Here is a 27853-nt window from a genome sequence, read left to right as displayed (position 1 = left end):
TCTCTTATACCTTTTTATTACTATTGTAATAATAAAGGAAGGACGGACTAAAAAAACTGATTGCACCATTGAAAAGAAAACAAAACTTGCTATAAGATAGTTTTGCACATCACGGGGATTCATAGTTAAAGGTAGGAAATTGACGGAATTTCCTTTTAAATCATTAATATCTCCGTAAATTCTAATTTCTCGGAAAATTCAAGAGAATGGAATTAAAGAGGACAAAAAGGGGTACTTTTCTATCAGAAATTCAATGGTTTTCAGGTGGAAATGAAAAAAAAAAAAATCTGGTGTGAACATCACACGACTTTCCTTATCCTATTGAATGATGCTTATTTGAGTGTTCTTTTACCCTAACTTTTACAATATCTCTAACCGTTTTGTCGTTATAGCCGAAAACCGCCAAAAAACGGTCAAAATCTGTCCAAAAGCGGTCAAAATACCGCCAAGCGCAGCACCATCTCAATCAAACGTTTTGTGTTGCATCCTTTGTCACATTTGTGAACTACATACCAAATTTTAAGTCTCTAGCGTACCTATCTATACCGTTCCCGAAATATTGTTAAATTACACCGAAAACCGCCAAAAAGCGGGGTAAAATGCCGCCAACCGTTGCACCGGTCTTAACCAAAAGTTTCGTGTCGCATCCTTGTCACATTTGACAGCTACATACCAAATTTCAAGTCTCTAGCTCTTACCGTTCTCGAGATATTTTGTTTACAGACACACACAGACAGACACACACACGGACCAATGGCTGAAACTTTGGATTTAGGCTCTAGAGACCTCAAAACGTGTTTTGACACTAAAAGACAGACACACACACGGACCAATGGCTAAAACTTTGGATTTAGGCTCTAGAGACCTCAAAACGTGTTTTTTCATTAAAAACTGACCATCGAAAATTTGACCCAAATATGGCTGAAAATTTGGATTTAGGCTCTAGAGACCTCAAAACGTGTTTTTTCATTAAAAACTGACCATCGAAAATTTGACCCAAATACATTACTTTCCTTCCTATAGGACAAGGAAAATAAAAAGGTATAAGGGACGGGCTAAGGTATAAGGTTTTGGGGACCTCAAAACGTGTTTTGGCACTAAAAACTGACCATCGAAAATTTGACCCGATTACATTACTTTCCTTCCTATAGGATAAGGAAAGTAAAAAATGGTGTTTTGGATTATTATTCTGAAATCCAATTTTATCTAGTGTAAGAGGCCCTGATAACTTTGGGGGGGCTTAAGCCCCCCAAGAGAAGCTGGAAAGAATCGAACCAAGGACCTTCCACTCACCTGATTGAACTGCTGTTGCAATTTCTCATTCGCATAGTTAATACAAAACTGTTCGAAATTGTTCGAATCGAACGTCTCAAATCCGTATATGTCCAGCACACCTATACCTATAGGTTAGGTTAAACACGAAAACACTTCTCTTTCATTGTCGTGGCTTCTGAATAATTACCCTTTTCTCACCTGATTGAACTGCTGTTGCAGTTTCTCATTCGCATAGTTAATGCAGAACTGTTCGAAATTGTTCGAATCAAACGTCTCAAATCACAGTCTCAGTAGATATGGACAAAGACCACAAGGTTTTGAAAACAGTCTCAGAAGACAAACCCCCTGACCAAATCCGACTAGCGTTACTGTGGCAACAGTGGATGGACGAAGTACAAGCGAGCAAGATGGCCGAAACCAATCCAAACCAACTAGACACGCTAAGTCAAACATCAAACCATCAGCTAGACACGCTAAGTCAATCGGTATCACAAGCCTCGGAGTTGGACGTCCCGTCAGGAGCGTTTGAATTCTCGCCTCAGACACAAGCCAAGCTTGTCGACATTCTCGGCAAAGATTGGTCTGACATTGTCACCCAGGAAACGAGGAACCGCGAAGTTAAACTACCCGAAGTGACGTCACAACAGCCTGATGGATCATCTCTCTCGTCTTCCATGACAGAATTGACAGATTACGTTCCAAGGGAGCTCATTCAGTCTTCTAATGGGCTGAAATCTACGCTAAACCCCGTACAAGCAATTTCAGAATCCATGACACCTGTTCAGGCATTGTCAGATTACGTACAGGCAATGTCGTTGGGGGAACACGCCAACCAACCGTTGGTAGACGTTTCAATCCGGCAGAACACGCTGAACTCAAATAATGCAACCTCAGAAAGTCCATCCTCTGATATCCCAGACCCAAACCATGCGGAGATTTCACCAAATTCTTCGGCCCCTATGTCTCTAGAGTCGGTTAAGCAGAAGTATCTCCTAACACCGAACGTAAAGCGAACGCCAGGGCTGCATGAGTTTGAAACGAACGTGGTGAGCATGCTGAAATCTACGCTAAACCCCGTACAGGCGATTTCAGAATCCATGACACCTGTTCAGGCATTGTCAGATTACGTGCAGGCAATGTCGTTAGGGGAACACGCCAACCAACCGTTGGTAGACGTTTCAATCCCGCAGAACACGCTAAACTCAAATAATACAACCTCAGAAAGTCCGTCCTCTGATATCCCAGACCCAAACCATGCGGAGGTTTCACCAAATTCTTCGGCCCCTATGTCCCTAGAGTCGGTTAAGCAGAAGTACCTCCTAACACCGAACGTAAAGCGAACGCCAGGGCTGCATGAGTTTGAAACGAACGTGGTGAGCAGACTGCACCGGGAGGCTAACTTGAGACCCAAAACCATCATCAAAGCTTCGTACTCGGAAAGAGAACAGGTGAGCCCTTTGAATGTCTTAAAAACTTCCACTCCATCAGGAATCGAACCCGGGACCTCCAGTGTGTTACTCACTTGACCACAAATATTGCTCCAAGATAAAAACTAGCTATACCAGCCTAGTTGGCTTGGTTGGTAACACTAGGCCGCGGTTTCGATTCACGCCCGGGCGCATTTTATCCTGAACGGATAAGGTTCGCTCTCGGAACGGCTGGATTTTTCCTATCCTGTTTTCCTTCTCTCTTCGCTTTCGGGAAAATAAGACCCTAGTATTTTTTATCAAACCTCTAAAAAAAGCCTACGATGTTCTGTTCTAAACCATTTGACGTGTTATGTTCGCAGGCGGCTGCGCTTACACTAACAGCAGCGGCGCGGGGCTTTCTCGTGCGTCGTCTATTGAGATCTCAACGCGTGCAACACATCAAGGCTACGATACAGGATACGCTCCAGTGTGCAATGTCCTTGCAGTCAGATCCTGCTAGTCTGAGCAGCATGGATTTGGATCTGCACACCAGACTCATACAACAGGTGAGTTGAATTGATCGAACGAATTGAGTTTTCTTATTTTTTGGGCTTTATTTTAAAAGAAGAGATGAGAGCTACGTAGGGAAAAGACTGAAAAGTGAAAAGAGTTGAAAGAATGGAAGCCAGGGGGAGAAAAATGCGAGGGAGTCCGAAGAAAAGGTGGAAAGATTGAGTGAATCAAGACTTGAGAGAGAAAAAACTTAGCAGGACATGAGGTACAAAATAGGGCTGTCTGGAAGAGACAAGCAACGTCGACCCTACTTCAATAGGAAAGCTATTTTTTGGGGACAGTCTTGGTCCCAATGTTGTCATGAATTTTAATAAAATTTCTCGTTTCAGCTTACCGCTGCCTGCTACGAACTTTACGATACGTTCTTCTCGCTGAGTACCCGTGAGAAGTTAGCCATCATATCTCAGGACCGGGAACGACTGCGAAATCTCAAGCTAGCCGCCCTGTTGAGGGAGAAACGACCCTCCCTACCTTCGATACCGGCCCTGACCAGAACGAGACGGTACCAGAAAACCATGTCCGAGTAAGTGGTTGGCCGTGCAACCTGAAGGTCGCTGGTTCGAGTCCCGACCGCTGGAGAAATATTCCAAAACAAAGAACTAAATAGTAAACAAGTGTAGGGGTTTTACTACCAAAAAAGGAATTTTAATTGTATTAAGCATAAATGCTTGTCACAAATGTCGTTCCCCGCTTAATATACTACGCTAAATTTTATGACATGACTTGGACTCGAACCACCAACCTCCAGATTCAAAGTCCACCGTGCTAACCACTGCACCACTGAGGTTGGTTCGAGTAAGTTGTCGGCCGTCCAACCTGAAGGTCGCCGGTTCGAGTCCCGGCCGCAGGAGAAATATTCCAAAACAAAGAACTAAATAGTAAACAAGTGTAGGGGTTTTACTACCAACTCAATAAGAAGACAGTTAAATGGACTTTTTTTACAAATATTATAGGTAAAATGGCATCTGTTGAAAATGAGTAAAAAGACATCGGTTGAAAGCGGCAACAGATTTTTTTTTTTTTTTAACTTTTCAAGGACAAAACACAGGTTCATTGAAATAGCACAAACAATGGAACAATAATATCAAGCAGAAAAGAAACATCCAGAAGGGAATTATTGGCTTATGGCTGGTTCTTTTCTGCTTAGTCCTGTCCAATTTACCAGACATTAAAGGCAATAATAATAATTGTGATTCTTAAGTAAATACGCGAGGTTCCGAGTTTTCTTTTGTCTAATTTTTTTCCCTATTTTTTCTTGTTTCCCCTCTAGACCCAAGAGCAACAACGCTACGGGAGCTGTGAAGGCTGAAAAGAAAACGAGAAGTTGTGGAAGCAAAGTGCGACGCTCTCATGACAATGTCAGACCAATCTTTGCCGAGAATGTCGACAAGCTTGGCTTGTGTCTGAGGTGAGAATTCAAACGCTCCTGACGGGACGTCCAACTCCGAGGCTTGTGATACCGATTGACTTAGCGTATCTAGCTGATGGTTTGATGTTTGACTTAGCGTGTCTAGCTGATGGTTTGATGTTTGACTTAGCGTGTCTAGTTGGTTTGGATTGGTTTCGGCCATCTTGCTCGCTTGTACTTCGTCCATCCACTGTTGCCATAGTAACGCTAGTCGGGTTTGGTCAGGGGGTTTGTCTTCTGAGACTGTTTTCAAAACCTCGTGGTCTTTGTCCATATCTACTGAGACTGATTTCTCGTGGTCTTCGCTGAAAGGCGTCACCGAGGTTTCTATTTGATCCATGTCTCTCGTCACCTTACCATGTGGTAAGGATGGTAACACAAATAAGGTTCGTTTTCAGAACGGCCGGTTTTCTCCTATCCTGTCTTCCTTCACTCTTCGATTTCGGGACAATGACACCTTAGCAGTTATGGTTCCCTCTATCGAACCTCTCTTGGAAAAAAAAAGAAATCTGAGAGCTAATACATACATAGGTCGAATTAATTAACTAGCATTTTAGATAAATTAAATGATAATCAACGAATATAGAAAACTACAAAAGTACTGGGGTATATAATTCACTTACGATTAGTCTTTGGTGCAAAATACATTATCAAAATAGGTACCAATGTATTTATATCTAACAACCGGTTTGATTGGTCCACACTCGGTAGTAGGGATGGTAAACCTCTGTTTGATTGGTCCAGATTCGGTTTGGTTTGGTCAATCTGATTTGCCTGCCAGGCTCTTCGTCCTTGCGTTTGATCAACATCCTCTGAATGTTGCGTCATGTTGAGAATGTCTCTCAGAACCCCCACTGTTCTATCTCCCCTGTGATGCACCTTGTGAGGGGCTCTGTGTTCATTCTCAGCGCCTAATACATTATCAAAATAGGTACCAATGTATTTATATCTAACAATGAAAAAGAAACACAACTACATATTCTAAAATCTAAAACAACAAGATATTCTGGCATGAACAGAATACAAGCAGATTGGGGTTTTAATTCCAAGTCTACCGAGGTAGTGGAAGCATTTTATGTCTTTAAGTATTTTTTCTTTAAGTAAATCTCATTTTTTTCTTTATAAAAAATAAAAAAATATGTACCATTTTCATTATTTGAATTCTAAGAGTTTTTACTTCAATTATTAGAATAAATGATACTCTAACTGAGTCAGTAACTAAACAACAATACCTACGTAAATAAATCACTGAAGTAGAAAAGAAGAATACAACTAAAGGCACTTCATTAAGACACAAATACTGTATACCACTATTATAGTAAATAACAATAATAGATTATTATTTACTTAAGGAATACCTACTTTAGAAAAATCAACAACCTTCAATGTGTGTAAAAAAAAGTCAACGATAGTTTTTAACTTACCTATTTACCCTACATTGATTTTAAATACAAAATCAAAGGCACAACAGACACAAACATATAGGAAAACATACCATCCAAAAAATAGCAATCCTTAGATAAAAAAATGGGCCTTAAAAATCAAGGAAACTTTCTTTGTATCCTAAGGCAATGATGCACCATTGGATCTGATCCAAAATGCATGACTTAAAGTCAAAGCATTTCTTTTTCAACGCTGTCTTACCTACTTATAGAATCCCCCTCCTTGAATACTGAGGAAGCCTTGTAAACAAGGAGTGCTCTTCTTGAAATGCATTTCAGGATTTTTTCATTTTTTTTTTGTCAGTGTAAATATGGATAAAATGGAATGTTTGTTATAAAAAACTGTAGGTAGTGGAATGGTAATAGGGAAATTATCATTATTTCCATGTAGACTAATAGAGAAATTCTCATTACGTCACAATACATAAAATATTCGGACGAGTAGAGTGGAATACCTTGACAAAGTTGGATGGTTGCTAATTTAGCCGTTTATTTTGTATGAGCAATATCTATAATACCCAAACAATATCGTTATGAATAGAGTGTGTCGTAGGTTTTAGAATAGAATAGAGTGACGTAATCCATAATGTCTCTAGAAGTGTTAGTGTAGCTAGTGCTAGGCGTGTGTCATCCGGTACTAATGGACAATGGACCACTCAACCATAGACTTCACCAATTATCTCTGTAAGCTGTATGTGCTCTTTGTTAAAGCTAGCTACAAAAAAAACTTGAATAATTCCTACCTTGGTGGCTTAGTGATGACACTCGCCTGGTAATCAGGAGATCCTAGCCGAGTTCACTCATTTCCTCTCTAACTTTTTTTTTTATTTTTTATTACAAGTATAGTGATACCAGATACCAAGTAGTCTACTTGTTATTGATATTATTATTATTTCTTCATCTCTTATCAGGATACCAACCTCCACCAACGTTGCTTCAAACGGAGGCGTGCTCCAAATGAGGCTAATACTGAGGTTTAAATTACCATGGCAGACAAGAAGTCCTGCTCTGAGAAAAGAGTTCTGGAACCCAGGCACTCGATTGGGCTGCCGGCCCCGGGGTTTTTTTTTTTTTGTGTCCCTGTCCACAAGGCACCGGTCGCTATGCGCATTTATATGTCATAGCTACTCATTTTCCTCACGAGGCTGAGTGGGCCCCGCAACAGCCAAGTATTGGTTGTGAGAATATTACCTGTCTGGCTCAGGGACGAAGTATTGGTTATGAGAATATTACCTGTCTGGCTCAGGGACGAAGTATTGGTTGTGAGAATATTACCTGTCTGGCTCAGTGACGAAGTATTGGTTGTGAGGATATTACCTGTCTGGCTCAGGGACGAAGTATTGGTTGTGAGAATATTACCTGTCTGGCTCAGGGACGAAGTATTGGTTGTGAGGATATTACCTGTCTGGCTCAGGGACGAAGTATTGGTTGTGAGAATATTACCTGTCTGGCTCAGGGACGAAGTATTGGTTGTGAGGATATTACCTGTCTGGCTCAGGGACGAAGTATTGGTTGTGAGAATATTACTTGTCTGGCTCAGGGACGAAGTATTGGTTGTGAGGATATTACCTGTCTGGCTCAGGGACGAAGTATTGGTTGTGAGAATATTACCTGTCTTGGACGGCTGACAACTTACTCGGACATGGTTTTCTGGGACCGTCTCGTTCTGGTCAGGGCCGGTATCGAAGGTAGGGAGGGTCGTTTCTCCCTCAACAGGGCGGCTAGCTTGAGATTTCGCAGTCGTTCCCGGTCCTGAGATATGATGGCTAACTTCTCACGGGTACTCAGCGAGAAGAAACTCAGGGGCGAAGTATTGGTTAGATTCACAAGGTCCTTGTTGAAATATCGGATAGCAGAGACTATCAGTCGAGTATTGAGCCGAGCCTGCGAAGTATTGGTTAGATTCACAAGGTCCTTGTTGAAATATCGGATAGCAGAGACTATCAGTCGAGTATTGAGCCGAGCCTGGGGGACAGTTGCATTCTGGTGTACCCTTGTCCACTCGTAGCAGGCAGCGGTAAGCTGAAACGAGAAATTTTATTAAAATTCATGACAACATTGGGACCAAGACTGTCCCCCAAAAAATAGATTTCCTATTGAAGTAGGGTCGGCGTTGCTTGTCTCTTCCAGACAGCCCTATTTTGTACCTCATGTCCTGCTAAGTTTTTTTTCTCTCTCAAGTCTTGATTCACACAATCTTTCCACCTTTTCTTCGGACTCTCTCGCATTTTTCTCCCCCTGGCTTCCATTCTTTTAACTCTTTTCACTTTTCAGTCTTTTCCCTACGTAGCTCTCATCTCTTCTTTTAAAATAAAGCCCAAAAAATAAGAAAACTCAATTCGTATTGATTTAGCAATGGCAACACTTGTTTTAAATGCAGAATACGTCCTGGTTGTATCAACATAATATATGTAGTTTCATTACTGTGCAGATTGATTTAGCAATGGCAACACTTGTTTTAAATGCAGAATACGTCCTGGTTGTATCAACATAATATATGTAGTTTCATTACTCATGGGAGTCATGGGCAATCGTCTAATTTCTAATACATAGTACAATATACAATATTGAACAAATAATCTATAGGTATAGGTTAGCGATTTCCAACTAGAGGACATGTTGGCCCGCCAGACCATTTTTGTGGCACGCGAAGATCAACAAAAGTGTTCTACACTACCCATGCTGTGCGCTTTTTTAAAATAATTGATTTTACGCCCCTTTAAGGCAATCACAAAATCAATGTAATACATTTTAAGATGAGAATTACAATAGTAGGTAATTAACTTAAAACTCTACAATACTTCAACTACACTGGAGAGCAATAAATTCGGGGCACCCTTATTTTTTGGTTTTTCTCAAACTGCTGCTCAGTGTTCAATTTTAGGGTTAGGTTAAACACAAAAAGGAGCTTTCACAAATGAGCAGTGACCAGTGTTATTGTTACCCTAAATTAGGTTAAACACAAAAAGGAGCTTTCACACATGAGCAGTGACCAGTGTTATTATAGGGTTAGGTTAAACACAACAAGCTGGGTCCGTCCCTCCGGGAATTTTTTAGCCCGTAGTTTATTCGATCGTGGTTAAAGAATACCTATGTACCTACCTACATGACCAGTGTTATTATAGGGTTAGGTTAAACACAAAAAGGAGCTTTCACACATGAGCAGTGACCAGTGTTATTATAGGGTTAGGTTAAACACAAAAAGGAGCTTTCACATCAACGGAAAATTGCTACAAAAAGGAGCTGTCCCAAATGAGCAAAGACCAGTGTTATTATAGGGTTAGGTTAAACACAAAAAGGAGCTTTCACACATGAGCAGTGACCAGTGTTATTATAGGGTTAGGTTAAACACAAAAAGGAGCTTTCACACATGAGCAGTGACCAGTGTTATTATAGGGTTAGGTTAAACACAAAAAGGAGCTTTCACACATGAGCAGTGACCAGTGTTATTATAGGGTTAGGTTAAACACAAAAAGGAGCTTTCACACATGAGCAGTGACCAGTGTTATTATAGGGTTAGGTTAAACACAAAAAGGAGCTTTCACACATGAGCAGTGACCAGTGTTATTATAGGGTTAGGTTAAACACAAAAAGGAGCTTTCACACATGAGCAGTGACCAGTGTTATTATAGGGTTAGGTTAAACACGAAAAGGAGCTTTCACACATGAGCAGTGACCAGTGTTATTATAGGGTTAGGTTAAACACGAAAAGGAGCTTTCACACATGAGCAGTGACCAGTGTTATTATAGGGTTAGGTTAAACACGAAAAGGAGCTTTCACACATGAGCAGTGACCAGTGTTATTATAGGGTTAGGTTAAACACGAAAAGGAGCTTTCACACATGAGCAGTGACCAGTGTTATTATAGGGTTAGGTTAAACACGAAAAGGAGCTTTCACACATGAGCAGTGACCAGTGTTATTATAGGGTTAGGTTAAACACGAAAAGGAGCTTTCACACATGAGCAGTGACCAGTGTTATTATAGGGTTAGGTTAAACACAAAAAGGAGCTTTCACAAATGAGCAATGACCAGTGTTATTATAGGGTTAGGTTAAACACGAAAAGGAGCTTTCACACATGAGCAGTGACCAGTGTTATTATAGGGTTAGGTTAAACACGAAAAGGAGCTTTCACACATGAGCAGTGACCAGTGTTATTATAGGGTTAGGTTAAACACGAAAAGGAGCTTTCACACATGAGCAGTGACCAGTGTTATTATAGGGTTAGGTTAAACACGAAAAGGAGCTTTCACACATGAGCAGTGACCAGTGTTATTATAGGGTTAGGTTAAACACGAAAAGGAGCTTTCACACATGAGCAGTGACCAGTGTTATTATAGGGTTAGGTTAAACACGAAAAGGAGCTTTCACACATGAGCAGTGACCAGTGTTATTATAGGGTTAGGTTAAACACAAAAAGGAGCTTTCACAAATGAGCAATGACCAGTGTTATTATAGGGTTAGGTTAAACACGAAAAGGAGCTTTCACACATGAGCAGTGACCAGTGTTATTATAGGGTTAGGTTAAACACGAAAAGGAGCTTTCACACATGAGCAGTGACCAGTGTTATTATAGGGTTAGGTTAAACACGAAAAGGAGCTTTCACACATGAGCAGTGACCAGTGTTATTATAGGGTTAGGTTAAACACGAAAAGGAGCTTTCACACATGAGCAGTGACCAGTGTTATTATAGGGTTAGGTTAAACACGAAAAGGAGCTTTCACACATGAGCAGTGACCAGTGTTATTATAGGGTTAGGTTAAACACGAAAAGGAGCTTTCACACATGAGCAGTGACCAGTGTTATTATAGGGTTAGGTTAAACACAAAAAGGAGCTTTCACAAATGAGCAATGACCAGTGTTATTATAGGGTTAGGTTAAACACGAAAAGGATGTTGCGAACATCACACGACTTTCCTTATCCTATTGAAAAATGCTTATTTGGGTGTTCTTCTATTGTAACTTTTACAATATCTCTAACTGTTTAGTCAGTATAGCTGAAAACCGCCAAAAAATGGCCGAAAGACGCCAAAAAGCGGACGAAATGCCGCCATCTGCAGCACCTATTCTAACAAAAAAAGTTGTGTTGCAACCTTGTCACATTTGTGAACTACATACCAAATTTTAAGTCTTTAGCTCATACCGTTCCCGAGATATTATTGAATTACACCGAAAACCGCCAAAAAGCGGCCAAAATGCCGCCAAGCAATGCACCGATATTAACCAAAAGTTTCGTGTCGCATCCTTGTCACATTTGGGAGCTGCATGCAAAATTTCAAGACTAGCTCTTACCGTTCTCGAGATATTTTGTTTACAGACAGAAGGACAGACAGACAGTGTGTATGCTCATCAGGTATGTAGACCTCTGATAGTGAGTGGCTGGCCTTAGGTCATGTATTCACAAGGCTCAAGCGTTGTACAGTCGTTCGCGGGACACCCTTATCCGGTAGGCGAGGTGTCCAATGTGCATCATAGAGGCAATGTTTCCATGTAGACTAATAGAGAAATTCTCATTACGTCACAATACATAAAATATTCGGACGAGTAGAGTGGAATACCTTGACAAAGTCTTATATTATAAGAACGAGATCCATTCACATTTCACACACTGATCGCTCCATCTCTAGAACCACAACACCTACAAAGCTGAAATTTGGTAGGAATGTTCCTTTTATGGTCTAGGTGTGCAATAAGAAAGGATTTTGCGAAAATCTAAACCGATCCTGAGATTTGACAAAGTTGGATGGTTGCTAATTTAGCCGTTTATTTTGTATGAGCAATATCTATAATACCCAACAATATCGTTATGAATAGAGTGTGTCGTAGGTTTTAGAATAGAATAGAGTGACGTAATCCATATGTCTCTAGAAGTGTTAGTGTAGCTAGTGCTAGGCGTGTGTCATCCGGTACTAATGGACAATGGACCACTCAACCATAGACTTCACCTTCAGCGCCTAGGTGTCCTAGTATGTCATCGTTGTGAGAGGCTCTGCTCCTGTGTTCATTCTCAGCGCCTAGGTGTCCTTGCATATCAGCGCCTAGGTTTCCTAGCATATCGTTACCTTCCTTATTGTTGGACACTGTTTGTATGTACCCTAGCTCATGTGTATTCCATTCACCGTATGTCCTTGGTATTTCATTATCAAGTGGTGTGTTAGTTTCTACACTAATGTGACTCCACTGCATTGGGTTGTACTGAGAGGTAGGTGGGTTATACTGAGGGATGGGTGTTTGGTCAGGGGGTTTGTCTTCTGAGACTGTTTTCTCGTGGTCTTCGCTGAAAGGCGTCACAGAGGTTTCTATTTGATCCACGTCTCTCGTCACCTTACCACGTGGTAAGGATGGTAACCCCCGGTTTGATTGGTCTAAACTCGGTAGTAAGCATGGTAACCCCCGGTTTGATTGGTCCACACTCGGTAGTAGGGATGGTAATCCTCTGTTCGGTTTGATTGGTCTAAACTCGGTAGTAAGCATGGTAACCCCCGGTTTGATTGGTCCACACTCGGTAGTAGGGATGGTAATCCTCTGTTTGATTGGTCCAGATTCGGTTTGGTTTGGTCAATCTGATTTGCCTGCCAGGCTCTTCGTCCTTGCGTTTGATCAACATCCTTGAGGTGCGAAAATAACACATCAAATCTGTTGGGAGGCGCGGGAACGTCAAGAGTTCGAAGCGCCCGCCGCGCGGCCTATATGATTTTTTTTCAAGAGGTTTGACAGAGGGAACTGTAACTGCTAAGGTCTTATAGTCCAGAAATCGAAGAGGGAACGAAGACAGGATAGGAGAAAGCCTGCCGTTCCTAGGCCTAAATAAAGAACAAAGAGAGTTTTATGGTATACGGGACACAAGACGTTACTGAGCCAGCCTAGTTCGAAGGTAGAGCGCCCGCCTTGTATGTGCTAGGTCGCGGGTTCCATTCCAGCTCGGGACGAACTGTATCCTAAACAAATAAGGTTCGTTTTCAGAGCGGCCGGTTTTCTCCTATCCTGTCTTCCTTCACTCTTCGATTTCGGGACAATAAGACCTCAGCAGTTATGGTTCCCTCTATCGAACCTCTCTTGAAAAAAAAAAAAAAAAAAAAAAAAAAAAAAAAAAAAAAAAGTTCCTTATTGTTGGATACCAAGGTGTGCATGTACTCTTGCTCATGTGTATTCCATTCACCGTATGTCCTTGGTATTTCATTATCAAGTGGTGTGTTAGTTTCTAGACTATTGTGACTCCACTGTATTGCGTTGTACTGAGAGGTAGGTGGGTTATATTGAGGGATGGGTGACTTACACAGCACACCCTCTGACACAGATGTGTATGTACCATGATGCTGGTTGCTGTCATGGTATGCATTGTTAGCATTCAGTTTTACTTGAGATATGGGAAGCACGCTCGGTTTATCTCGTCTTGGCTCTTCAGTGATTGTCTGGTTACTCTGGAGTTCTCTATCTTCTTCGCTATCATTCCCTTCCTTATTGTTGGACACTGTTTGCATGTACCCTAGCTCATGTGTATTCTCTTCACCGTATGTCCTTGGTATTTCATCAAGTGGTGTGTTAGTTTCTACACTAATGTGACTCCACTGCATTGGGTTGTACTGAGAGGTAGGTGGGTTATACTGAGGGATGGGTGACTTACACAGCACACCCTCAGACACAGGTTTGTATGTACCATGATGCTGGTTGCTGTCATGGTATGCATTGTTAGTGAGTTTTGCTTGAGACATGGGAAGCACGCTCGGTTTATCTCGTCTTGGCTCTTCAGTGATTGTCTGGTTACTCTGGAGTTCTCTATCTTCTTCGCTATCATTCCTGATTCGCCTCATATCGTCAGACATCGGAGAAAGCTTGTCTGCTTCGGGTGTAAACCACTCCTCACAAGAATCATAATGTTGTGAAGGCGTTGACTTGTTACTATCAATGGATTTGTTAGGTACCATTTTCACACGGACATTCACGTCTGAGACAGCACTTGCTTCGGTAATCTCGTTTGATTTAATCTCTCTGACCGCTGCACTCACGTTGGCTAGGTTGAGATCATTTTCATTTGTCACGCGCTCCGTAGGATTTTGATACTGTGCTTTAGAGACTACTGGCGAATACTCCTCGTGCTGTGAATCAGCTTCTTTCGAATCTCTCCTATCGTGTTTTAAAGACAAAGGATAGTGCTGTGCAGCATGACTGGTGATATCACACACACTACTCATCTCACTACAATTCAGTGACGACTGTTGACTTGATGATCTCGAGGATACGCTCAGCACAGATTCCTTCAGTCGCTGCTGCTTCTGCTTCAGCCAGAGTTGTTCTTCCTGTTGCTTCCTTAACAGGAACGCCATTTCCTGTTCCTGGGAGCGTTGCAGATCGCGCAGGAATTGCTCGATATCGTCCAGATTGTCAGGGATTTCCAAGTCAAAGTCTTCTTCATCGGGATCAAACTGGATGAGATCCCGTGGCACTTGGTCCATGGAACTACTCGCTGTGTTAGAAACACCATTGCCTTCACAAGGGAAAGCTTGTCGAGACACCCCATAGCTAGTGTCATCATCAGAAGCACCTCTATAGATGCCTTGTGAAACAGTGTTTAGCGTTTCTTCTGGGAAAAAATCTATTGTTTTCTGTGAATCTATGTTATCTGACCTTGGTGTGGGAGATAGGAGCTCTCCCTGTTGTGACACTTGGTCCATGGAACTACTCGCTGTGTTAGAAACAACACTAGTGCCTTCACAAGGGAAAGCTTGTCGAGACACCCCATAGCTAGTGTCATCATCAGAAGCACCTCTATAGATGCCTTGTGAAACAGTGTTCAGCGTTTCTTCTGGGAAAAATTCTATTGTTTTCTGTGAATCTATCTTATCTGACCTTGGTGCACCTCTATAGATGCCTTGTGAAACAGTGTTCAGAGTTTCTTCTGGGAAAAAATCTATTGTTTTCTGTGAATCTATGTTATCTGACCTTGGTGTGGGAGATAGGAGCTCTCCCTGTTGTGACACATACGCCGACATATCCTTGTAGAGATTCAAATAGTATGAGTACAAGTTAAGATCTTCCTCGGTCGATGTAGTAAGACTTCGTTCCAAACAAGCGTCTGGTTTCTGTAGATTATCTCCAGTAGACATAGGAACAGGTTCCAGATAATCATGAGAAGAGGGCGCTGCAGACACATCAAGATCTTCCAGACATGTAAGTGAATAGGACAAGTTCTGTTTGCACGATAGTAATGGACTGTTCCTTCTCGTACTTGGTTCAGAGTGGGATTTCTTCTCTGGGATTTGTAGCTGTTCGTTTTCCCACAGGTGTTTGGCTTGCTTCAGATTCCACACACGTCGGTGGCGATGGTTTGGCACGTGAGATTCAGAGCGTTGCTCTCTCACATCAGAGTCATGAGGAAGCACGAGATTTGTAATGGTTGCATTTGACATATCACAAGTTTCACTCCTAACATCTGATTGTTGGGGTAGAAGTGCTCTTGCGAAGAGATTATGAGAAGTTGAGCTTGCACTATCCATAGTTGACTCTTCATCAGGAAGTAAGCCGTGTGTATTTGTCACAGTAGAATTTGTGAGAGCACCATCACTATTACTTTCTCTAGTCAATTCACTACGAGGTATAGTACCACTGAGATTAATAGAGTTCAACAGCTCAGCTGCTTGCTGAATAGAATTGGTTAGTTTGGATTCACTCAGATCAGATCTTGAGGCAGACAAAACATTTTCGTTAGCATGGAAAAAATTCTGGGGCAAATTTTCAAGAAATGTTTTCTCTTGAGAATCATAGCTGCTTTTGTAAGATTCTTCAGACTGGAATTTCATGAGGTTCAAGTTTTTGAGACATTTGTATTTCTCAGTTTTCAATGCTGATGGTGACAAGTTATGGAAATCTGAATTGCCTGACTCCAGCTTTAATCTGAAACAGATTAAATGTGAAATAAAAGGTAAAATAAATTTGGAGAAGCTACAGGTTTTATATGGGCCTTCATAACACTTTGTATTAATTTTGAGGATAAAAATGATGGGTAATTGAATATCTCACCAGCACTGATTGTCAGTAAAAGTTGTCTCTCTACCTCATATGTGTGTACCTACTTACTTTACTTTTAATATGAGAAAACTCCTTTAATTTTATAAGCTGTCACTTACCTCTGATCATTTTTGTGCTGCAAGGCACATAAATGTTCAATAATTTCTGGTGTAGGAGATTCCAAGGTATATGAGTTCCTTCGTATGGATTTTCTTGGAGTAACATTGTTAATATTCTCTGAGGACACTTCATTTTGTACTGGCAGGTGTCTGCAGCGCCCTCTTCTCGTGATTATCTGAAACCTGTTCCTATGTCTACTGGAGATAATCTACAGAAACCAGACGCCTGTTTGGAACGAAGTCTTACTACATCGACCGAGGAGAATCTCAACTTGTACTCATACTATTTGAATCTCTACAAGGATATGTCGGCGTATGTGTCACAACAGGGAGAGCTCCTATCTCCCACACCAAGGTGATCTTAACTTGTACTCATACTATTTGAATCTCTACAAGGATATGTCGGCATATGTGTCACAACAGGGAGAGCTCCTATCTCCCACACCAAGGTCAGATAACATAGATTCACAGAAAACAATAGATTTTTTCCCAGAAGAAACTCTGAACACTGTTTCACAAGGCATCTATAGAGGTGCTTCTGATGATGACACTAGCTATGGGTTGTCTCAACAAGCTTTCCCTTGTGAAGGCAATGGTGTTTCTAACACAGCAAGTAGTTCCATCTACCAAGTGACACGGGATCTCATCCAGTTTGATCCCGATGAAGAAGACTTTGACCTGGAAATCCCTGACAATCTGGACGATATCGAGCAATTCCTGCGCGATCTGCAACGCTCCCAGGAACAGGAAATGGCGTTCCTATTGAGGAAGCAACAGGAAGAACAACTCTGGCTGAAGCAGAAGCAGCAGCGACTGAAGGAATCTGTGCTGAGCGTATCCTCGAGATCATCAAGTCAACAGTCGTCACTGAATTGTAGTGAGATGAGTAGTGTGTGTGATATCACCAGTCATGCTGCACAGCACTATCCTTTGTTGTGACCACTGCAAACCCTAACCGATTCGCCTATGCAATGAGTATTCAAACTTGCCCATAACATTTAATATTTTGAGCATGTCTTACCAGAGGGGGTAATATAGGAGCTCCATCTATTTTTATACAGGATACATATGGTTTTTTATTTGGTCTTAATTTGGAAGACATGATTTGGACTTGGGTACTTCAGCAACTGAAACAGGACAATAATAATGATAATGCAAGTTGTAACACAACCCAAGATTGGGTCAATTCAACTCAGTATTTTTTTTTTTTTTTCCTATTTCTCTCTATTCCCATTTTCCGGTGATAGTTCCTAAACACTTGTATTTTTGTCTTTTGAAAACAAGAAAAAAAAAAAAAAAAAAAAAAAAAAATGCTTACAAACATCTAATACCTACCTAGGTATTTGATCTTGAATTCAAATACATATTTCAGTGGGTTACTTCTACAGCAAATTGACTAGACTTAACCAAATAGAGCTGAGAAAATAAAGCTCTCCACACCACTCTGCTTTTAGCCTAATACTCTTTCGAAAAAATTCTTCCCACCCATCTGATGAGGGACACACAACAGGATAGGTATGCTACAGAACCCAGAAGTTTCACCACTATAAGTTAATCATAAAGGAACTCATTCCCTCATACAGCCTGTTAGAACACAAACACCATTACCATTAACACAGGATTTTGGGATCTGCGGAGGGAAATAGAGTTGAGATTAAGAGGTAAAGATTAATATCTTACCTTACACCTCTGTAGCTTGTAGATCATAGATATCCAATCCTCATCAGATTATTTTGCCTTCAAGTAGATATGTACAAACTGTTCCAGCGTAGAAATTAGAAAATAGGTATAAATTTATAGATGAAAAACTCAACTCAATTTTCTATTCTATTCTACAGATCAACTTTTAACTTTTCAGTTTCAACTTCAAGACTTCAACTTGACAAAATTTTGAAAACAAAAGTTCAAAAATCAAAATGTTCAACTTCAGAGGGATTTAAAATATTTAAATACTTTTTCAAATTTCAATCCCCCATTACGGACAACCGTACGCTTTCGTGCGCGTTAAAATCCCTTTCTCCCCTGCTTCTTCAAGGAGTTTTGAGAAAGAGGGGAAGTTGATGGTTGATTGCTGGCTTCATCCTAGAAGGCTATTTTATTTTATGATGCTACATGATGTAAGAAGATGCTCGCATCTTCTCACATCATGCTCACATCAGAGTGGGGATGAATTTCGGAGTGGGGCAGTGGGCTTTTGTGTATGGAGTTAAACTGGTTCCTACTTTCCTACCTTAACTCGAAGCAGCGATCTTCAGCAGCTTTTTGGTTAGATGATTTCATTGGATGTCTTGCGGAGGGTTGGCTAACCCTACAAATCCCATTACATTACTAGGTACATATGCATATTAACAACCAATGGTACTACAAGGCAAAAGTAGGCTACCCTCTAATCTCCAAGCTAACTAGACTGGCTCCCATTACATTCGTAGAAGCTTTTTGGTTAGGTGATTTCATTGGATGTCTTGCGGAGGGTTGGCTAACCCTACAAATCCCATTACATTACTAGGTACATATGCATGTGATTTCATTGGATGTCTTGCGGAGGGTTGGCTAACCCTACAAATCCCATTACATTACTAGGTACATATGCATATTAACAACCAATGGAACACATCAAGTAGAATATTGAGGATTCCTAACAAAAGATGCACACCAAGAGCTTAGTGATACATCGCGATGACATAACCGCAAAGAAGATTGCATAAACTCTCAGCTCTCAAGTCAGAGAGTCGCCTCAAGTGATCTCTGGTCAAGCGGAAGGCACGATTCGAGTCAACTCAGAGCTTAATGATACATCGCGATGACATAACCGCAATGAAGATTGCATAAACTCTCAGCTCTCAAGTCAGAGAGTCGCCTCAAGTGATCTCTGGTCAAGCGGAAGGCACGATTCGAGTCAACTCAATATTCAACTTGGATCTAAGGTAGATGGCTGAACTTTCTCTGATTGGTCAAACTCTACATAAGTTCAGAAGATAATTGACTCTTCGGTGATTGCCAGGGGGGAGGTCGAATATAGGGTGGAGACTGGAAGGGTTTTGAAGTGAAGGTGAAGTGAAGTGAAGTAAGTAACTTACGAGAAAGACTAATTTGAGATTTGAGAAGCTGCTTTATCATTATTCAATTTAATAATAATAACAAGAATCATTTGAGGAAGTGTCCTGGGTTCTCAGATAGGCGATTTTTCCTCCTTAAGTGATTTAACGTCATTGAATAACCGCTAAGGTTTTTAATGACGGGGGTTTTAACCTCCATTCGGCAACAAGCTCCTGCCTCCTCACTCAGCCTGAGGGCCGGGAAAAGCTAGCGGACTGCGATTAGAAGGTCGATTATCAGGATACCAACCTCCACCAACGTTGCTTCAAACGGAGGCGTGCTCTAAATGAGGCTAATACTGAGGTTTAAATTACCATGGCAGACAGGAAGTCCTGCTCCGAGAAAAGAGTTCTGGAACCCAGGCACTCGATTGGGCTGCCGGCCCTGAGTTTTTTTTTCTGTGTCCCTGTCCACAAAATGATACCAACCTGTAGGCTGTAGGACACAAGTAGCGAAGAGACTTTAATCGAAGTTTTATGTATTATGTATCTAACCTTGGACACCTTTCACACTACATAACAAGAAGAGAAGGAAGAAGATCATCTTGAGGAAAGATGATTAAGATTGAGGAATTACGTTGTTTATCATTATCCACAAAACCTTTCCACAACCTTGTCGAGATAAGGACATGACTACTTTGTTGATTGAGATCGGAAGTGCTGGTTCATAATTGACGGAATATTAGTCAAAAGAGGATATTAGAGTTAAAAGAAGATCTATAATTGGTCAAAAGAGGATGTGGAATCTTACAGTGCATCTTATTGAGTAATGGTGTAATGGACCACAGTGGATCAAATACATAACCGCCATGGTCTATAAACTTGGGTAGGTATTGCCTATATTGGTGTTTGTCAGGTTTATCTACAATTAAGTGGTATTTTTTACCAACTACCCACTCGTATTTTTTAAGTATTTGAGATTTGAGACTTAAGTTTAAATTTGATTGGAATTATATGAACGCCTGGTATATCTGTAAAGTATGCAACGTGCGCATCCACAATGTTACGCTACCTAGCAAAGGGTCAGAATTTACAAGTAGGTAACTTACTGAAATGAAGGTCCTCTCAATCTCTTGAGAGACGACTTGGAAGCCTTCTCTCTGATAAATAATCACTCTCTTAGAACTTCAATGAGATTAGATTATAGATTATGAAGGGAAAAGAAAAATTGGAAAAAAAAGTCAAAAATCTAAGGAAAAGTGGAAAAAATGAAAATCTAACCTCACTTTTCACATCGGTCTTTTGTTGACCTTAAGCCTGTTTTTTATTCTGATGTAACTGATGTGAGCATCAACATTTGAATTTTTTGTGTTTTATTTTCACTTCCCCACCCTGGCATCTATACTGACTACGGCTATGGTGAGGACAGAATAAACAGTTATTTGAAGCAATTGGGTTGTTCTCACTAATTTCATCCTCCCACTCATCTGAGTCTACCTCTTCTACATCATCGTCATTATCTTCATCCTCATTTGTTTCCATTCTTCCATTAGATTTCATGTCCACATCTTGGGTCTTCCTTTCACAAGGTACACCCACTCTGTCCGGTAACTTACGAGAAAGACTAATTTGAGAAGCTGCTTTATCATAATTCAATTTAATAATAATAACAAGAATCATTTGAGGAAGTGTCCTGGGTTCTCAGATAGGCGATTTTTCCTCCTTAAGTGATTTAACGTCATTGAATAACCGCTAAGGTTTTTAATGACGGGGGTTTTAACCTCCATTCGGCAACAAGCTCCTGCCTCCTCACTCAGCCTGAGGGCCGGGAAAAGCTAGCGGACTGCGATTAGAAGGTCCCCTCCTCACTCAGCCTGAGGGCCGAGAAAAGCTAGCGGACTGCGATTAGACGGTCGATTATCAGGATACCAACCTCCACCAACGTTGCTTCAAACGGAGGCGTGCTCTAAATGAGGCTAATACTGAGGTTTAAATTACCCTCAAAGGTTAAATATGATTCTGATACGACGATACCAAGGAAGGAATTGTTAGCATGAATGCTGATGGGTACAGCAGGCAAAAAAGTAAAAAGTGTTCCCTCAGCGTTCATTGACCATTGCATTGCCTACCTATTTACCTACTTAATGCATAATATGTAACATACATTAGGAGCATTTAGCATTTAGCGTAGGTTAGAGTGGAACTCTTCGTGGTTCAGAAAAGGAACTTTATTAATCCGAGGCTAAAAAGTTCACAGAAAAGGTCGAGTATTACGTGTGTAATGTCACGTACCTTGTCTACATATTTTTTTTATTATTAGGTTCTGTACTCGTTGATCTTTCTTTTTTTATTTCCTGAACATAAACAGTAATAATATAATGACATACACATGTTCCCTACTGTTGCGTTACGTTGTACCGCAAACACCAACTATTTACGTAGTTGGGAGGTAGGACCTCTACATACCACAAACGTAACTTTTGATCCAATTTAAGGTAAAACAACCTCTGATCCAACTTGTTAAAACCTAATAACTAATAAAGGTGGCGTTCCGATCCTAGCCTTAATGTGTGCTCATTTGGACATGCCTTGCAAGAGAAAAAAAGTTGCCAACAGCCCAGACATGCTACATAATAATTCACCTGTATAGTCATAACTTTTGATCTAATGGAGGAGTTGCAATTGGGAAAATATTATTAATAAAAGGTCGATTCCTACATAAAAAGTTGTGAAAAATCTGAATCTGAGGTCAAAACTCCGAAAAAGTAACTTTAAAAGGTCGAAAATTCAATTTTTAACTGCCGTTCTAATGAAAAAGTTCAAAGAGATGTGTGCTCATTTGGACATGCCTTGCAAGAGAAAAAAAGTTGCCAACAGCCCAGACATGCTACATAATAATTCACCTGTATAGTCCTGACTCCTGAGTAGAGGGTAATTATCACGTACCTATGGTTACCTATTTATTACCTATCATAATTTATGTTAATGCCCAGAGCCGAGTAGGTATTGAGTTATTAAAGAGCAGTAATAACATGGGTGGTACTTAGAGGCATTCATGTAGTTTTGTTTTCATAATCTTGAGAAGGGAAGATTTTTTAGGCAATAAATAAAAATGGTTCAAAAACTCAGGTTTCATAAATAAAAAAAATAAAATTAAAAAAAAAACACATGTTTTAGATTGACAAAACTATTTTTCAATAAGGATGATATAGGTAGGTTACTTCATACAAAACAGCCCCAAATAGAAGTAAACACAAGTATGTATCTACTTACCTACCTTAGCAGAGGACCACCCTGCTTTTTTTTACTAATCAAGTACTTAAATACCCACTTTCTTCTGATTTTTCGTTCTACTTATACCAAACAACATTGCTGGAGTTCCTACCAGGACCAGGCGACCACACTGCTCTCAGAGCGACTGGGCAGCGCGACCCAAATAGACTAAATAGAGCAGCCATGTCGCGCGACCAGGCAGCTTGGTTCGGAAAGTACTTCAAGAATACATAGAAAGCAGTAGGCAGCGGTCGCACAGCTTGTCGCGCGACCCGGCAGCTAGGATCGGAACGCCACCTTTGAACACATCTTGGGGTGCTAAATACATTCAAGTATAAATTCTCACTAGGGTAAGTGTACCATTTATTCGCCCACCTAAAAAACGTACCATTTATTGGCCCACCTGTACCATACGCCACATAAGTCTGAGCTGGACAAATTTTTCAAGATCCAATTTCATCAAAAGAAAGGGCTTAAAGACCTCTATCGAACCAGTGCTGTTCAAAAATTGTAGTCATAAAAACAAAAATTAGAAAAATAAATGTGGGCAGGTGGGCCAATAAATGGTACGACTAATCAAGTACTTAAATACCCACTTTCTTCTGATTTTTCGTTCTACTTATACCAAACAACATTGCTGGAGTTCCTACCAGGTACCCACTTTTTTCTGATTTTTCGTTCTACTTATACCAAACAACATTGCTGGAGTTCCTACCAACATTGATCCAGATTACAGGTGGAAAATAGACAAAATCAATAAAAGAAATTCATACAAGTAGGTCTTGGGTTTTCAATAAAATTATATTGTAAAGTAAGTAGGTATATTTACTCTTTTATTGGTAGATATTTTCAATACAAATTTGACGAGTTATTTATTTAATAAAATAAGCCCATTATTTTATTAATCTTGAGAAATTATTTACCTAGAGACATAATAGGTATGTACATTTCCCTGATATCCAATATTGGAATTTAAAACAATTGCATACAATTTTTAATGACATAGGATAGAATATTAGAGACCAAGGTGACTGATTTTTTAACCCTACAAAAAAAGTTGAAGGAGCTAGTCTTCTAGAACATTACTTGTTGTCTGAAGTGATGTTGTAGCTTGTTAGCCTTGAAAGAAAGTTGAGTACTATATTTCTTAACAACATGGTTCATGTAGTGAATGTCTCTTGCCTTCTTCTTGATCACCTCCTTATTTTCAGCTGTGTAACCTAATCCCTTGTAGTGAGATATAATTTTATTGATTTTCTTCTGAGTTGTGTTCTGTTTGTTCTTAGTACTGTCCAAACTTTGCTTGTAATAGACTGCTAATGATCTATGACCAATTGTTGCACCAGACGGAAGCACTAGTTCAAATGAAGCATCATCCAACACATTGGGTTCAATAGCAACAGTCATCTCCTCTTCATCTGGATAACTACTAGAGTAATCGTAAAAGTCATAATACTCCAACAAAGCCTTCCCTTCATGCAACATTTTACAGTGGCCCTTATCAACCATGTGTTGTTGTGTTGATTCTAAGCTATGGAACGTTTTCTTCTCATCATTACACCATAGACAAATAAAACCTTGACATACCTTCTCTCCTAGATACAGAAGTAAACCTTTAAGATCAACAACAAATTCTAGATCAGGTATAAAGAAGGAATGTGCAGCAGTCATGTGTTGAAGATTTTTATACTGACTACGGCTATGGTGAGAACAGAATAGGCAGTTATTTGAAGCAATTGGGTTGTTCTCACTAATTTCATCCTCCCACTCATCTGAGTCTACCTCTTCTACTTCATCGTCATCATCTTCATCCTCATTTGTTTCCATTCTTCCATTAGATTTCATGTCCACATCTTGGGTCTTCCTTTCACAAGGTACACCCACTCTGTCCTATTCGTCATAATGAATGTGAAATTGAACCAACTCTACCATGTTAACTTGGGAAGGAACGATTATTTTCGGTTCTGTTTGGCCAGTAAGTGATTCTTGAAGAAAAATAATTTATGTGAATAATAATGTTACCTACCTGCCTGAAGCAGCAGTAGTTCAGTAACATATTGCGTTGATATGTTAACATGTAGGTAGTTGGAAGAGAATGAAGAGATACAGTAAATTGATGGAAGAGATACAGTAAATTGATAGAAGAGATACAGTAAATTGATAGAAGAGATACAGTAAATTATTGTTCTACCCTAGATTTTAGCAGAATTGGTTGAAGGAAGTAAAGTAAAAGATCTATGCACTCGTATTTTGGTAGCACAAATTAGGGCAAGCAATTATTTTATTATTTAATGCAAATTAAACTTGTATTGTAAGAGATTCATATCTTAGTTAATTAGGATTTTAGTTAATTAGATATTATTACTTTTTTTTTAAGAGGTTTGACAGAGGGAACTGTAACTGCTATGGTCTTATCGTCCCGAAATTGAAGAGAGAAAGAAGACAGGATAGGAGAAAGCCAGCCGTTCCGAGAACGAACGTTATCCCATCCTGGATAAAATCCGCCCCGGGCACTACCAACTAAGCTAACTAGGCTGGCACTTTCTATTTTTTAATTAAGTATTGTTTATTTACCTACAAGGCAAGCAGGCTATACCCTCTAACCTCCAAGCTAACTAGACTGGCTCCCATTACATTCGTAGAAGCCTAATCCATCCTTTGAGGCAGTTGTGTCTACACCTAAGCCTAAGCCTCAGAGTGGGGCAGTTGTCTCTACACCTAAGCCCCAGAGTGGGGCAGTTGCCCCTACACCTAAGCCTCAGAGTGGGGCAGTTGTGTCTACACCTAAGCCTCAGAGTGGGGCAGTTGTGTCTACACCTAAGCCTCAGAGTGGGGCAGTGGGCTTTTGTGTATGGAGTTAAACTGGTTCTTCTTCACTCAGATTTTTGAGCAAGTCCTTGTGTTTCTTACTGTTGATATGGTTATCAAATGCTTTAGGGTTACCAAAGGACTTTTTACATACAGTACAGTATGTACTTTGGTCCTGAATAATGAACTGTTCCTTTTCTTATCTTCACTCAGATTTTTGAGCAAGTCCTTGTGTTTCTTACTGTTGATATGATTATCAAATGCTTTAGGGTTACCAAAGGACTTTTTACATACAGTACAGTATGTACTTTGGTCCTGAATAATGAACTGTTCCTTTTCTTTCTGTTGGAACACTCGGCGTTGAAATTCCTCAGGGCTCACAGGTGGTAGTTCAGCAACTTTCCTCTTCAAATTGTACCGATGCCAGTCTGTTTTGTAGTGCTGTCTTTGAATTTCTGCATCTTGAAATGCGACATGGCATGAAATGCAGGTAAATTGTGACATTTTGGCCAGAGTAAACTTCTACACTAGGTTACACAATGTTAATACTCGTTTTTCGATTGGAAACATTTCAAAATTTTCAACGGGTTACTTTTTGGTATTCTAGGAGGGAAGTATTGTATGTTGTGTCTCTTCTTGCCCATCTGGTGAGAGGCACAGGTACTGCTGAGGGGTCCCATTGGGATCCTTTCTTCCAGGAGGCCAGAAACTCTTGAAAGCTTTGATTTAAGTACCAGACTCTCGGATTAAGCAAATCTGATTGGATTTTTTTTTTTTTTTTAAATTCCATGTTAAACCGATTTTAGACAATCAATAATAAACTAAGACAATACTCGTAAACTAAGATTAACACTTAAGCGGAGTTTGAAGTTTGAACTCACTTTTGTGGACCTGAAAGTAACATTCGATTTGATTCTTCATGCCAAACAGTAATTTTACTAATAGGTACCTACTTGTTTATTGATTAATTATGTGTTATTAATCAGTTTTATCAACTTGAGTGATGTAAGTTGGGAATTTTGGACCATTACCCAAAACATAGAAAAACCTACGAGTACAATATGATATGAATATGAGTCATGATTATATCAATTTTGAATCCAATGATTTTGATCAGTAAAAGTTGCATTGTTCCAATTTCAGATCGTGTTAGGAAGCTGGAACTAACACTATCGCATTATCTGCAATGGCATTTATCACCTATGGATTTCTAGATAAGCACCACCTACTTTTCTCCATCATGAAAGCGAAAGGGAAGATTGAAGTGCATAGGAAGTACACCAGAGCTTTGAACTTTGTGTAGACCTTTCACTACTTACAGTGCAGGTTGGTAAAGTTTGTACTCGTTTTTCGATTGGAAACATTTCAAAATTTTCAACGGGTTACTTTTTGGTGTTCTAGGAGGGAGGTATTGTATATTGTCTCTTCTCGCCCATCTGATGAGAGGCACAGGTACTGCTGAGGGGTCCCATTGGGATCCTTTCTTCCAGGAGGCCAGAAACTCTTGAAAGCTTTGATTTAAGTACCAAAATGGTTAGTTGGTGAAATCGATAGTCGACGATCGACTGGACAAAAAAATTGTCTTCTTTTTTACATCGATCGACGGCCGTCGACTATGTGTGGGCTGTGGGCACAGCTTTAGAGTGAGACTGGTGTGGCTCATTCCCACGGTCTACGGTACTGAAAGGTTGACTTGTTTACCTTCTTGGTGCACTCAAATTATTACATAAGGAATCATCGTGAACATTAAACGTAAATGGTCGTATTACGTATGTATATTTAAATTTGATAGGTACTTAAGTATAGGTACTCGTATATGTAAAATGCAAATGCAATTTTTTTGTGTTATTCTGTCACAACTTTGGTGCTCACTGCAGCATTGTAGGATTTTCCCAATATTTCAATAATCCTAACATCCAATGTTTACCTACCATGCTGGCAGACATACAACCAGCGTATGTATATCCGGTTATGTCTTGTACTGTGAACAATCAATATTGTTATACCTACCCACTGAGTATACATTAGTCTATGTAATCCACTAATGCACGTAGGTAAATAGATGGGTTGGTACTAGAGAAGTGTTTCTATTTTATTTTAATCTGATTCTGAAGACAAATTTTAACAAATTACTTCAGCAAGATACCCAGGGTCAATTGAGTGGTCCGGTGCCAGACTTGCCTAATCCACAAATTCGAGCTACCTCCATTAGGAGGAAGTACTAGTCTGATTCTGAAGACAAAATTTTAACAAATTACTTAAGCAAGATACCCAGGGTCAATTGAGTGGTCCGGTGCCAAACTTGCCTAATCCACAAATTCGAGCTACCTCCATTAGGAGGAAGTACTAAAAAAGATCTGTTCCCAGCATCGACAACTATGTTTCGAAATGTCTGATGACATGAAATACTATGTTGCTGGAATACTTCATTTCAGGGTTTTAAAATTTGTATCATGTCCCTTTGCAAAATCTAAGGAGCAAGATTTCACTATTTTTAAACAGGAA

At 40.1% G+C, this 27853-nt stretch overlaps 4 protein-coding genes and 1 long non-coding RNA gene across 5 annotated transcripts; 2 read left to right on the top strand and 3 right to left on the bottom strand.

Annotated features, from left to right (window-relative positions):
* The first annotated feature begins 1571 nt into the window (after window positions 1-1571).
* Window positions 1572-4669, top strand: LOC103521585. Its single transcript, XM_008486696.1, has 4 exons — window positions 1572-2723; window positions 3065-3250; window positions 3587-3780; window positions 4528-4669. The coding sequence occupies exons 1-4, from the start codon at window positions 1572-1574 to the stop codon at window positions 4667-4669; spliced, it is 1674 nt and encodes a 557-aa protein (XP_008484918.1).
* Window positions 4670-5280: 611 nt separating this feature from the next.
* LOC113472458 lies at window positions 5281-16373 on the bottom strand. The gene is made up of 7 exons (XM_026832216.1): window positions 16233-16373; window positions 15049-15999; window positions 14768-14955; window positions 13889-14548; window positions 13208-13543; window positions 12063-12170; window positions 5281-5576 (listed from the first exon to the last, which is right to left on the bottom strand). The coding sequence occupies exons 2-7, from the start codon at window positions 15903-15905 to the stop codon at window positions 5281-5283; spliced, it is 2445 nt and encodes an 814-aa protein (XP_026688017.1). The 5' UTR covers window positions 15906-15999; window positions 16233-16373.
* A 9-nt stretch (window positions 16374-16382) lies between these two features.
* On the top strand, window positions 16383-17171 carry LOC103521555. The gene is made up of 2 exons (XM_008486668.2): window positions 16383-16587; window positions 16682-17171. The coding sequence occupies exons 1-2, from the start codon at window positions 16424-16426 to the stop codon at window positions 17169-17171; spliced, it is 654 nt and encodes a 217-aa protein (XP_008484890.1). The 5' UTR covers window positions 16383-16423.
* Window positions 17172-17257: 86 nt separating this feature from the next.
* Window positions 17258-18091, bottom strand: LOC113472513. The gene is made up of 2 exons (XR_003394783.1): window positions 17913-18091; window positions 17258-17359 (listed from the first exon to the last, which is right to left on the bottom strand). It is a non-coding gene; the product is annotated as an uncharacterized LOC113472513 (long non-coding RNA).
* A 5336-nt stretch (window positions 18092-23427) lies between these two features.
* On the bottom strand, window positions 23428-25887 carry LOC103521507 (zinc finger protein 622). Its single transcript, XM_026832284.1, has 3 exons — window positions 25624-25887; window positions 25404-25483; window positions 23428-24430 (listed from the first exon to the last, which is right to left on the bottom strand). The coding sequence occupies exons 1-3, from the start codon at window positions 25850-25852 to the stop codon at window positions 23615-23617; spliced, it is 1125 nt and encodes a 374-aa protein (XP_026688085.1). The 5' UTR covers window positions 25853-25887; the 3' UTR covers window positions 23428-23614.
* Between the last annotated feature and the right edge of the window lie 1966 nt (window positions 25888-27853).

Source organism: Diaphorina citri, unplaced genomic scaffold (assembly GCF_000475195.1).
Source record: "Diaphorina citri unplaced genomic scaffold, Diaci psyllid genome assembly version 1.1 scaffold75, whole genome shotgun sequence".
NCBI lineage: Eukaryota > Metazoa > Arthropoda > Insecta > Hemiptera > Psyllidae > Diaphorina > Diaphorina citri.
This window is presented reverse-complemented; position numbering and strand designations above follow the sequence as displayed.

Coding starts and splice junctions, on each gene's coding strand:
- LOC103521585 (XM_008486696.1), top strand. CDS start 1,572: ATGGACAAAGACCACAAGGTTTTGAAAACAGTCTCAGAAGACAAACCC. Junction 3,251..3,586: donor ACACCAGACTCATACAACAG/GTGAGTTGAATT, acceptor TTCTCGTTTCAG/CTTACCGCTGCCTGCTACGA. Junction 3,781..4,527: donor TACCAGAAAACCATGTCCGA/GTAAGTGGTTGG, acceptor TTTCCCCTCTAG/ACCCAAGAGCAACAACGCTA.
- LOC113472458 (XM_026832216.1), bottom strand. CDS start 15,905: ATGAAATTCCAGTCTGAAGAATCTTACAAAAGCAGCTATGATTCTCAA. Junction 14,956..15,048: donor CTCCTATCTCCCACACCAAG/GTCAGATAACAT, acceptor AGGTGCACCAAG/GTCAGATAAGATAGATTCAC. Junction 12,171..13,207: donor GGTATCCAACAATAAGGAAC/TTTTTTTTTTTT, acceptor ACAATAAGGAAG/GTAACGATATGCTAGGAAAC.
- LOC103521555 (XM_008486668.2), top strand. CDS start 16,424: ATGTCTACTGGAGATAATCTACAGAAACCAGACGCCTGTTTGGAACGA. Junction 16,588..16,681: donor CTCCTATCTCCCACACCAAG/GTGATCTTAACT, acceptor TCCCACACCAAG/GTCAGATAACATAGATTCAC.
- LOC103521507 (XM_026832284.1), bottom strand. CDS start 25,852: ATGTCACAATTTACCTGCATTTCATGCCATGTCGCATTTCAAGATGCA. Junction 25,484..25,623: donor TGTATGTAAAAAGTCCTTTG/GTAACCCTAAAG, acceptor AAAAGTCCTTTG/GTAACCCTAAAGCATTTGAT. Junction 24,431..25,403: donor ATCTGAGTGAAGAAGAACCA/GTTTAACTCCAT, acceptor TATGACGAATAG/GACAGAGTGGGTGTACCTTG.